The sequence below is a fragment of the Heteronotia binoei genome, chromosome 12 (assembly GCF_032191835.1).
Source record: "Heteronotia binoei isolate CCM8104 ecotype False Entrance Well chromosome 12, APGP_CSIRO_Hbin_v1, whole genome shotgun sequence".
Classification (NCBI taxonomy): Eukaryota; Metazoa; Chordata; class Lepidosauria; order Squamata; family Gekkonidae; genus Heteronotia; species Heteronotia binoei.
This window is the reverse complement of record NC_083234.1, coordinates 50,734,999-50,747,529: the sequence shown is the minus strand read 5'-3', so window position 1 is coordinate 50,747,529 and position 12,531 is coordinate 50,734,999. Positions and strand designations below refer to the sequence as shown.

Here is a 12,531-nt window from a genome sequence, read left to right as displayed (position 1 = left end):
TAATTGCAGGCCTGTGATGAGAATGAAAATTGTCCAGTGCCCTTGTGCAGCTGGCTGCCCAAGGACAGCGGAAACCGATGGCTGAAGGAATGGCTGACAGGGTCATAGCTGCTCTCGGGGGCAAGGCTGGCTGCACAAGGGGTGTGAGTCAGAATGTAGGCACGACTGGACAGACTTGGCTGGAAAATTGAAGGATCTTTGTGAATCCAGCTATGAGAGTAGGGAAAAATATTTTATTCTGCAAACTGGAAATAGAAGAGGAAGGAAACCGACTCAGGATTTTAAAGGGGGATCTCTTGCCTCTCACGCCTGTGCATTATTTGCTACTGAATTCCCCGAAACAAATTAGGTGAAAGGAAGTTTTGTTGTATGTACAGTAACATTGCACAAACGGTATTGTTTGTACTTGTGGCTTGCAGAAGTCCTGAAGAATGTCTGTCTTTTCGGATTTTAATGGGGTGCTTCTTAAAATCAGAATTAATCTTTGTGTGTGTGGGGGGAAGAAATAGAGGGAAAGAGATGCTTCTTTGATGGCTCCCCACAAAATGGTGTTGCTGTGATTGCCACTTTACTCAGATGCCTCCCAATAGCAAAACATAAAAGAGCCGCTTTGAATGTGAATCACGACTGTCCTTTCCCTCTCAGCCTTCAGAGGAATTTGTTTCAAAGCTCGGGTTGCTCAGAAGTCTCAGCTGAAGGATACAGAGATGTTCCCTCTGACAAGCATTTGTACCTCTGCAAATGAAAGAATCTGTCTGTGATTAAGAAAGAGGGAAGGGGGCATAGGGAATCAAATCGCCCGACATGTCCCAAAGTGGCAACTGTTTCGTGGGCAGTTCTGGTTCAGAGGCTTTGCGTCTCCTATTGCTTTCTTTGGCCATACTCCAAAGGTGCCTCATGGCTTCTTGCATGGGGTGAGTAGTAATTACTCCCTCTGCAAGTGGAGAGTTCAGCATCTGCCCTTTCTTCCGCCACTATATGTCACTCTCCTGAAATTAGAATGAGGCAGGGAGAGCCCCCAAAGCATGTGGCTGTATGCAGGGCTTTTATTTGAGCAGGAACACACAGGAACGCCGTTCTGGCTGGCTTGGTGTCAGTGGGTGTGGCCTAATATGAAAATGAGTTCCTGCTGTGTGAAATGATGGTGATGTTAGGGGGTGTGACCTAATGAATTCCTGCTGGGCTTTTTCTTTTTTCTTTTTTTACACCCAAACCCTGGCTGTATGAATCTCCGATTTTTTTCCAGCTCAGAGGAAGAACTCTGTTGTTAGAATGAAGTAGGGAGATGCCCCAAGGGCTGTGGCCCTGTGAATCCCACCCCTCCAGCTCAGGAAAAGAACTCTGCTGGACTCTCCCAGCTCTTTTGCTTGATTTTCTAAAGTCCAGATATTTTTATGGTTCTCCTAGCTGGGAAGAGGAGTATTGTGGCAGCTGTTACCTGGACAGAAATGGGATTGGCTGCAAGGAGTAGATGCTAGTCAGGGAATCCCTGGTGGGATTATGTGGGAGAAGAGGGGTGTGCAGGGAAAGGGAAGGTGAATGACAGGTGAAGTATCATTAGAGAGGCGGCTCTGGTCTTGCACTATGCACACACTACTGACGGGGTTCTGGTTTGCAGTTCTGACGTTGCAGAGAAGATTTCTGGGGAAAGGAAAGGGGAAAAAATCCAGCTGCCATGCTGAATTTTGTCACACTCTGGTTTCACATCAGGTCATTCAGTAATCCCCATCCCTCCCTCTTGCATCTGTGAACTGGGCCATAGTTAACCCAAACTGATGGTCCTCATAGCAATCCAAGCGCCATGGTGAGAGATGCCTCACTCAGCACCCTCCTCGGGAAAAAGATGACAGACTGACAATTCATTTCCTAAATGAGCAGCCAAAGGAAGGGTCATCAGCTGGCTGATGTTTATCTCAAGGCACAAATCCCTTGTAAAGCCAGGAATGCAAGTGACTTAGGGTTGTTTTCAGCTAAATTGTAAATATTCTGTATTTTTAAATCTTATCTTATGTGGCAGTTGGAAGGACTAACAAAGGAACTAATTAACTTGGTTGGCCTCGTGCTGTGCTGACGCTCCTTTTCTGATTTCTTAGGCTTTCTCCTAAATGCACAATTCCTTTAAAAGTGTTTTCCTGGAAACTGATTTTTTTTACACCAGTTTCCAAAAACTGGGGTTCTTTTTTTCCCCCCCAAGGCACCTTGAATCTCTGGCTGTTTAATGTTGGGAGGGGCCGGGAGATAGAAGTCTTCCTAGATGATAAAAATGATTCAGAATCAGTGTGGAGTAGCTGTTAAGAGTGTCGGGCTAAGACCTGCTGGGTCCCCTCTCTCTCATCAGCCTATCCTGCCTCATAGAGGTTTTGTTGGGAGGATAAAAATGCAGGAGGAGAGAACAGTGTTGCAAGCCACTTTGCATACCCACTGTAGAGAAAAGCAGGATATAAATAACAAATAATAAAATGTGGCACATCGTGGAATTACATAGGCAAAATGTGGTATGTTTTAAGACCAAGAATGGGGGGAAATGGGAGGAGGAGCTATGTGTCCAAATTGGGAAGTAAAATTAAAGGTCAAGCCAAAGCAATTGTGCTTGGTGCTTAGGGGGGGGCAACAGTGGGAGGGCTTCTAGTGTCCTGGCCCCACTGATAGACCTCCCAATGGCACCTGGTTTGTTTGTTTTTTTGCCACTGTGTGACACGGAGTGTTGGACTGGATGGGCCATTGGCCTGATCCAACATGGCTTCTCTTATGTTCTTAAAGTGATAGGTGAAGAATCAGAATAGATGATTTAATCTTATCTTGTTATGTACATACATGAGATGGAAAGACTGATCTGTTACAGTCCATATTTGTTCCTTTGGACATGCATCTAACATGTCAGGGCATCAGGTTACCAGTATTTTCTCACTTGATAGGGAGATTAAGTTTTCCCCCCTGGCATGAAGCTGTAATGATGGGGAAAGCTTGAATGTCTATTTCTATGCCTTTATTTAAATCCCAGGAAGTCCTGCTCAGCAAACAAAGTTGGCAACTTACTTGGTTGCAGGACAAATAAGCCCTCTTTTTCATAGTGCAGAGGTATAGGTGAGATCAACAGGTAGGGTTTGAAAGTCTGTTGCTAGCAGCTCTTTCAGCACCAACACCAGGGTTCATGCTCTCTATCATGACAAGTGTGGTGTGCTTTGAGATGGAGGACCCCCACCCCCGCCCTTGTAGTCTTCAATGCCAGTCTTATTCTGTCTCCACAGGAACATGGTTCGAAGCTCAACAAGTCCAAAGAGCAGAGTCTTTGCTTCTCAGAGGTAGGTATCTCCAGCAGCTTGAGCCAGGCCTGGGGTTGATATTTTCAGCAAGCCATACACCAAAGCTTCAAGGTCTTTTCCTTGCTCTTTCACTACAGATTCATCAGCATATATGTGGAATTAGTGTACTCTCCTCCAGCTTTGCATGTATTTGCATTTAATTTTATCTGCCATTTTGCTTGCCCACTTAAGTGGTCCTTTTGAAGCTTTTCATGGCCATTTTATCACCATCCTAAACAATGTAGTGTCATCTGCAAATGTTGATACCTCACTATTCATCCCCAGTTCTAGGTCCTTTCTATTTAGGTCATGTCCCATTATCCCATGACTGTTAAGTTTACTCAGAAGCTTTTCATGCTGCACATTGTTGAAAGCTTTGTGTAAATATGAGTATACAATGTCTACTAACTCATCCTTGTCTACATCTTGCTGCTTTCATAGAATCCTGTTCAGCATGACTTATTCTTCTACATGTTTTTCTACTTTACCCAGCATAGATATTCAGCTAACTGGTCTACAATCTTCCCTTCCTTTTTTTTAAACATTGGCAACATTGACTATTTTCCACTGTTTTGACAATCAGGCTGATGTTAAGACAAATTCCATATTTTTTTTAGAAAATCAGCTATTTCCTTTTTGAGTGCTTGGTTGTATACAGTTTGGATTTGGTGATTTGCTAATTTTTATTCTTTCAGTTAGCTCTAAAGTTTCTTTTAGGACATCCATCACATCTTCACCCCTCCCCTCTGAAAAAAAAATGTTTCCAAGACAGGTGTCTGCCCAATGTTTTCCACAGTGAAGGCAAATAATCTGTTCAGTTTATTTCAGTCTCCCTATCTCTCTTCAGCAATCTTCACACCTGTGTCATTTAATGCATTGGTTCCAAGCCTTTTCAGTATGGTAACCTATAAGTCCAAATTTATTTGGTATGATGATGCATCCAAGGCTATCCCAAGGTTTTTGGAGGCCCTAGTTAAACTATGACTATGACATCCATTTAGTTCAGCATTCCATTTTCTGCAATGGCCAACGAAATGCTTTTGAGAAACCAACCATCATAATGCAAAGAGTTCAGCTGCATCCACTATAATTCTTAAGCAAGTGAAAGTCCAACACACATAGCCTTTGCACATGAGGTTACATTCCAGCCTTTGACCATACTCTCCTTCTCCATTACTTCTTCAGATCCCCTCGAAGATTCTAAGAAACTCATTCTTGTGAATATCAAGACACATGTTACTTGATCAACAGTGAAGAAAAAAAATACCCCGATGAATGTATGATATGGGCAGTACAGTTTCTAGAGACAGATCTTGGGTTTCCAAGATACAAATAAGAGCAATGGAAAGGGCAAGGGTGACTGTTAGGGAGGGCTGGTCCACAGCCCTTCAGAGGCTTCACAACTCATTTTGTGTCTTGACCCCACAGGTTGGGAAACTCTGATCCAACAGTCCATCAGCTTCGTCTTTTCTGTTTCTGACGAATTTAAAGAAGCTCTTGTTGCTTTTCCTGCTGCTTTTAGCAGTGTGTTCCTTAAGAGAACAAAACTAAGCAGATTGACTACTCAAGTCTGTTCAGAGGGGCTTATTCCCAGAAGAGTGTTCTTCGGACTGCACCATCAATAACCATTCGGTGTGCCTTAACGCTATTTTGCTAGAGTTTGGGCACTCTCAAATTTTCCTCCTCTGGGCTAGACTTCTACTTTCTAAGAGAGGCCTCCCTGCCTTTTATAGCTTCCTTGACTTCATTCATTAATGGTTGTGGCTGGTTATTTACAGTGTTTCTTCCCTTCCTAATCAGTAGTATACATTCTAGCCGAGCTGCTAGTGCTGTGGGTTTAAATAATCTCCAAACACCCTGGAGACATTTTACTCTCCTTACTCTTCCTTTCACATTCCTTTTAATCAGGCCTCTCATCTTTCAGTAGCTGCCTCTTTTACAGTTAAATGTGACTGTTTTGGGCTTTTCAAGTAATGTAATGGACTGCTTAAATGTATGTTGAACTTGATAGCCATGAGGTTATTCCTAATGGTTCAAAAACTTACATCTTGCACTAGATCATAGTTGGGATCCCATTGGGGTTGGGATTTCTTCCCCAATTTTGGGGCCTCCAGCCTACCGCAATAGAACTGGCTGGTGGGGGAGTCCCACCCCTAAAGAGTGCTGGCACACTCAATGTGCCCATTGTGATGTCATCACACCAGGCACATTTCATGGGACATTCTAGCATTTGAGAAAAAATTCTATTATTACCATAGAGTTTCCCCTAAGTGTTAGAGCATCCCTCATGTGACATGCTTGGAGCAATGATGTCACTTCTGGGTGACTTCATTGTGGTGAGTGAGAAGAGCATCCCTGTCTTTGCACTTTGTTTCAGATATGGATCCATAAACTAGTGTAAGACACAGAGGAGAGGTAGATTTATAACTATCTTAATAAAAATAAATAAGAAGCACTTTGATACCCTCAAAGTGATACTCTAGTTTTAGCATACGAACACCAATACCCCCATCCTCCTTTTAACACCCTCTCACTGAGTAATTTTTTCTCTTTTGTCTCTTCAGGGTGGTGTCATTTGGTTCTTAAGAGTCCTCCACAATTTATTCTATCACTACTAAGATGATCGGATCAATTTGCACTATCATTCCCAGGGAACGAGTTTTCTCAAAAAGGAAGCAATGCCACATCTGTCAGCTTTTCCTTATGAGACACTTTAAAAAACTGTTCTGCAGTCTTTTATATGTTAAGTGCAAGTAACTAGGTTCCATTTTGGTTAAAGTGAAGCTGATCCCTTCTATACAGTCTTCGTTTATCCCCAAATGTCACCCAGGTCTTCACAAATCTGAGCTCCTCTCAACACCACTGTCTCTTCCACTCATTGAGACTCCTTGACCGGCCCAGCTAGCCCAGCATGTGGAACATGTAGCACTTCTAAAATTGCTATCCTTCAGGTCTTGAGCTTTATACTGTACCTGCCAGCCTAAATTTAACTCCCAGAATCTCCCATTTACATTCCTTATTATTATTTTTTAAAATCCACCATATCTAGTTCTCAATGTGGTCAAATCTGTGGATGCTTTTATCCTGACACCTGAACACATGAACAAACAGAGATCTTTCTGTAAACCTGAGAAAAGTCCCAAATTTGCAGAAATATTTGATTTTTTTGAAAAATGAGGTGTGTGTGCTAAACCCTTCCTAAATACTGGAAGTTGTGCCTGTAGCTTTAAGAAATAAATGTCCTCAATGGCTGTTGCTAGGCAACCACACATTATTGCTAGTCTTCAAGGATTGACTTCTGTCAGTAAGATGCAAAGGGAGGGAGCAAGGCCCTTTCCAGAGCTGTTTTGGCTTCAGAGAGAAAATTCATTGGGGCCTGGCAGTGACTAGTGGGTTACTTGCTATCATTTGTCTTGTGTGACTCACACAGGACTGGCTGTTTGCTACCATTCAATAGCAGCCACCCCTCAAAAGCCACTGTAATGTAGTGATTAGAGTTTCAGACTAGGATCTGGGAGGTTCAGGTTCAAATCTCCACTGTGCTGTGAAGTTGAGTGCCCTTTGGACAGTTGCATATTCTGAGCCTAATCTAGCTCACAAGACTGTTATAAGGATAAAATAGAGGTGAGAAGAATGATGTAAGCCACTTTGGGTTTCCATTGTGAAGAAATACAAGGTATAAACGAAGTAAATAAATAATGTAATGGAAGATGGAGTTAGATGAAAGGTAAGTTGGTTGGTGAGTGGGAAGGAGAAGAGGAAGTGAGGAAAAGTGAGGATACGGGGGCTGCTGGAAGGAAGGAAAGAGGAAATGGGGATACAGAGGAAAATGAGATGCACTCTGAAGCCCTTGCGGGTCTGATATCCAGAAAGACACCCCTGTACTGATTCCCAAGCCATGCACCCCTGGAATGTGATATTGCAACGTAACCCTAGAATATTAATATGACACAGCAATGCCCATTTGAATTGGAATGGTCTTTCTTGCACATAAGGGAGAAAAATCCAGTTCCTTCTAGGCCTCAGGCAGGCTGGAATGATGTCAAGTCTGGTTCACAGGCTGGACAGACATGGTGGCCAGTGCTGAAAGCTTAAGAAGCATCCATCTTTCTGCTCCTGGAAATGAAGAATTCCAGGCCCAGAGAGGGACACATGGTGGGCAGAGCTGTAAAAGTTCCTTCACTTCTTTTGGCAACCTTTTAAATCCTGTTATCAAAACATAAAAAAATAAGGGTTACCAGGAACCCTGCAACACAAATAAATGGCTTGTATATATATGTTCTGTTATTCTTCAGGGCAAGACAGCAGAAATACAAAGGCTAAAGGTTAAGTGGTCATCTTGTTGTGAATATGTGGTATACCTGTAAACTGGTCTCACATTTCTGCCAGGGAACGAAGTTTCTATTTCTCTTTAATTATTGCTAAGGCTATCAAAGTCAACCAATCTCCTGAACACTTGATGGATGCCTATCCATGTTTGACACTAAGGGAGAAATCTATCACTTTTGGGGAGCTTCAAAGGAATCAGTTGGGAAAAACAGAGCCATAAAAAGTCATTTGGCCAGTGTAATTAAAATTCCTCTATTGGGGTATGGATCTATGAAACAGTGATCTCAGATTGGATATTCCACATATGACACTCTGATTTTCCATTGACGTGACACTCTGCTTCCTCATTGGGTAATTGAATTGCTTGATGTGACGTAATTTTCCCTAGAAAACAGGCAATCCCACCTGTCAGGATTGGGGAAAAAAAGAGAAGTAGGAGAAAAGAAGGAGATAGGGAATTCCTCCATCCTCTCCTCCCTTCATCCCTTCCTACCCTTACCGCCCCCTTCTTCTCAAGAGAAATCTCCCTCTAAAGGCCTTGTGTTTCCCCTGACTGAGCCTACTCTGCAAGATCTAGGTATTGTATCACCTACCCCATCTATACTCATTCAGCTAACCACTGTATTCCTCTTGTATGCTTGAAATTGTTTGATTGGGATGTAACTATTTGAAAACCTATACCTATAATAAAATCCATTATCAACCAAAGGATTTTCAGTGGTCTATCTCCGTAAACATTGACAGAGATCCCTGCTCACCTCACCTCTCGTAGACTCACCATTTTGAGCTAAGAAATATTAATATTCCCCAATAAAAAGTTAGTTGAGGTGTAACAGGTCCCCCTCTTGTTTCTTATAAAACTATAAAAACCGAGGAGAGAAAGAACTTTCCAATGACATTAAAATAGCTCAGAGAGCAAAAATATAATTGGCATGCATCTGCAATGATACTGATGTGTTTACGAATATTATTTTTTAAAAGTGTGTTAACATAACAATTATATATTGCAAGCCATTTCAGTGCATATCTTCTGGAAGCAGAATTGCCAGCAATGAGGTATAAGGATGGCCTGATAATATTTGAGCACAACGTCAAACTGGCATGGACTAGCACATTTCAAAGGCTCCAAGTCCAGATGTTCACAACATCATTTGGGCCACTTCCAAAGACTTTTCTTCCTTAATATTTATATTTTTGTTCTTTAATAGCCTTATTACCCCTATTTGGGCTTTCCCCCTGTTGTGTTTTTAATTTGCTCCCATTGGCTCCAGCAAGCAACACATTTCTACCTACAATTTCTTTGGTTCCTATCCAAACGAAATGAAATTTTCAGGGATTTTTACCCCCTGTCTGCCAATTTTTATGCAGATAAGACAATGTATTGCCATTTTATAGGCCAGGGGTGGCCAACAGTAGCTCTCCAGATCTTTTTGCCTACAACTCCCATCAGCCCCAGCCAACATGGCCAATGGCTGGGGCTGGTGGGAGTTGTAGGCAAAAAACATCTGGCCACCCCTCGTATAGGCAATTAAACTTCTCACATGCTGAACAGGCAGAGGCAACCATTTGACAACCCAAGAAAATAGGTGGTGAGCACAAAAGATATATACTAAAAGGGATCTTTTTCATTTATTAAGTCCAACTCTTCCTATCTCGAGTGTGTGGGGTGCAGTCTATTTTTTTTAACAAAACCAGAGCACAAAAGCAATGGGAGCTACAGCCTTGCAAATATTTTATTAGGGGAGAGGGCGTGACTCAGTGGTAGTGTCTGTTTTGCTCACAGAAGGTTCCAATCCCCAGAATCTACAGTTACAAGAATCAAGTAGTACATGATCTGAAAATGTCTCAACCTGAGACCCTTGTGATCCAATGCCAGTACTGACTGACCCTGACAGACCAAGGATCTGACACAGTATAAGGGAGCTCCATGTGTTCAACTGTGTTCCAGTTAGTTTGGCAGGAGAAAAATGGTTCACGCATGAGAACAGGTTGTAGGAGTGGAGCAGAGTTTGGTTCCCCTTGTTCATTCTCTCTGGTTTTGTTTCAAAATAATCCCTTGCCTCTCTTTTCCACAGGAGGCTGCCTGTCTTTTTTCTCTGTACCAGGATTAGTAGCAGTGGAGCAGAGGGGGGAATTTAGATGCAATTAAAAGATGCAGGGAGATGTTCTGGATCCTGAATTGGCAGGTCTTGGTCATAGCAAGATCTGATCCTTTGTTGTCATTGGATGCGATCACACAAGAGATTTGGCAGACCTAGCCACGCCTCCCGTCTGGATTTAATGTGCACAGGCAAGCACACACATCTGTTCCCTGAGTCCTGCCTGTACTTACCTTGTTTTAGGACAGGCTGGCACCAGATTAAATAGCTACTTGGAACTTCCCAGCAGCAAATCTCTAAAATGCATGCAGGGCACATTCCCGTGCTGTCTGAACTGCTGAGGTGCAGCGATGCACCCTGCCCCCTAAGTGCAGGAGCAGTCTGAATGCTCCTCTTGTGCATGTGTGGCCTGTACCTCTCCTGGCAGCAGAGCATGTTCTGTGATTGCCTCTGCATGCATCAAAGAAAACCGGCTTTTGCAAAGCCAGTATACTGCAGTGCCAAATTCCCGGTGTGATCCCATCCACTGATCTCTTGCATTTTACCTGATTTAATGTGTATGTCTGTTTACTGCTGGTGTTGGTGAAGACTCTACCTCTCCCTTCCCCCAAGTTGTTGAAACCACTCTCTCAGTTTATCAGTGATGTGAGACCAGCTGTAAGCATATTGAGTGCTCGCTATTACTTCCCCTCCTCCTCCCTTTCTCTGATGTGTTAAGCTATGATAGCTGTTAAGGCCCTTGCAGCAGAATCAGAATCCACGTCTGCCTAGCATGATTGTTCTTGTTGGCACACCTTCCTGCATTTGCAATGGCAGATACAAACCTTTCATTAATCTGCAAACCCATCGAGGAGACTGCTGAGCTGACCCTGTCTTTTTGCCCCCTCTTTACCCTACAGAAATCGCAGACCACTGATCTCATGCCAGAACAGAAGACATTCGTGGACACAAAGGGATCCAGCAGCCGACATTCCATCACAGGGACCCTCTCTGCTCTCCCTTTCCTCCTTGTGAAACTGGCATTATAAAAGAAAAAAATGGATTGAGGACTCCCAGGGGGGAACAAGTGAAACACACACAGACACTTTCACCCCCCCTTTCTCTCTTACACACACACACACACACACACACACTCCCACCTGCAAGAATTCTCTGGCTCGTTCTCTTCTGGAATGTCAGCTTTGGAGAAGGCATAACATTTGCAGAAGTTTGTGCAAGACATTTTTAACGCTGCAAGAAGAGCTATGCAGAGTGAGGCTTGAACATGTGGGGAGACCCCAGACTGGGAATTTTGACTAGTTTCTTTTCAAGCGTTGTTTGTTTCCAGTGTCCTAAGCAAGAGTCATGTCGAAAGGGAATCCAAGCTGTATTCAGTAGAAATGCAGTTGCCTTTGAAAGCATCCAGAGACTGATGCTGCTATGTGGGAAACTTAGTGGAGCGTGCCCTGAAGAGTCTCAAATGGTCATGTTGCTCTGCAGGTCCAAAGGCAACAACCCCCTTGTCTAGACATCCACCCTCATCCAGTCCCTCTCTGCTGTTTTGGTTTCCCTTCTGCCCTAAGTCAAGTCTGGCTTTCATTGATCCCCAGAGGACCCACAGAAGTGTCTTAACTTTCCAGTGCATCTTGGGGGAATCCTTCAGTAGGATGAAGATTTAAGCAGGGCCATGGTTCTTCTTCCGCTGTGGCAACTGTCAGGCTGGAAGTCCTGCCACCCAACACAGCCATGCCTTGTGAAACAAGGAGAATATTTGCCAGTTTTTAGGGAGATTCTCTTTCTACTGTTTCTTCTGCCCCCTTACATACTGTTTTCTAAGGTTTTAAAAGTCAGAGGGGCACAAACATTCCTTGTTATAAAGTTGCCCCAGAGTGATGTCCTTGGGGAAGCCTCCCCACCCTTCAGTTGGGTTCTGGTGGGATGGAAGTAGCCATATGTGGCAGCCAAATGTACTTAACTCTCTGAGTTCCCTCTCCACTGATTATATACATATCTAGCATATGTATATATAGAGAGACCTGTATCTCCATATATGTATGTATATACATAACCATATACATTTACCGAATGACTTTCTTTTCCTTTTTTTAAAAACGATAAAAAAACCAACAATAATATCAAGAACAACAAAAATGTATTATTGTAAAGTTTATTTTTTGTAAACAGTCTACCATGGGAGTGGGGGGTAGGGAACCACCCCAGGGACAATACACAGATCTTCACTGCCCCATTGACACTGGGGCACTGGCAAAAGAGAAGCAACCGGAATGCTTAACCAATAGCTGAAATAAACATAACAAAATGCAAACTGTGTGCTGCTTTGTTCACTGGCCCTTCCACACATCCCCTTCTTCCTTGCAAGGAAGAACAAAAGAATAGGCTCTGGAATGTAAAGTACTTGCGGGTCTTGCATTTACAAGGAAGAACCAAGTGCCATTTTCTTCCCCGCCACTTTTGCATGAATGCCACCTTGGGAGTGGAGGGAGAGGTGGGGTTACATGCAGGGCTGTTTTTGTACAAAAAGTCCAGCAGGAACTCATTTGCATATAAGCCACACCCCCTAACACCAAGCCAGCTGAAACTGCGTTCCTCTGTGTTCCTGCTCAAAAAAGACCCCAGAATGCCATAGCAGTGGATGGATTCATCTGATATGCTGACTGTGTCCTACGGTGAAGGTCTCAAAGCCTAACTACACATTGCCCAATTGATGAATACACCTGGATCCTAGCAGGCATGTGCTAGGGCCTAGGAGTTCCTAGTTGAAACTTAGATTCTGAGGCATGTGGGGACTCAATTCAGCCCAG

The 12,531-nt window shown here is 43.3% G+C and overlaps 1 protein-coding gene across 2 annotated transcripts in view; it reads left to right on the top strand.

Annotated features, from left to right (window-relative positions):
* GFRA2 (GDNF family receptor alpha 2) overlaps nucleotides 1-12,035 on the top strand; it is a 111,332-nt gene extending 99,297 nt beyond the window's left edge. The window contains exons 8-9 of one of the 2 annotated variants that reach the window (XM_060251063.1): nucleotides 3,249-3,302; nucleotides 10,630-12,035. In XM_060251063.1, the coding sequence (XP_060107046.1) occupies nucleotides 3,249-3,302; nucleotides 10,630-10,758 (183 nt within the window). In that variant the 3' untranslated portion in view covers nucleotides 10,759-12,035. The remainder of the gene's footprint in view (nucleotides 1-3,248; nucleotides 3,303-10,629) is intronic. The other variant, XM_060251064.1, reaches the window with a different exon arrangement.
* The last annotated feature ends 496 nt before the right edge of the window (nucleotides 12,036-12,531 follow it).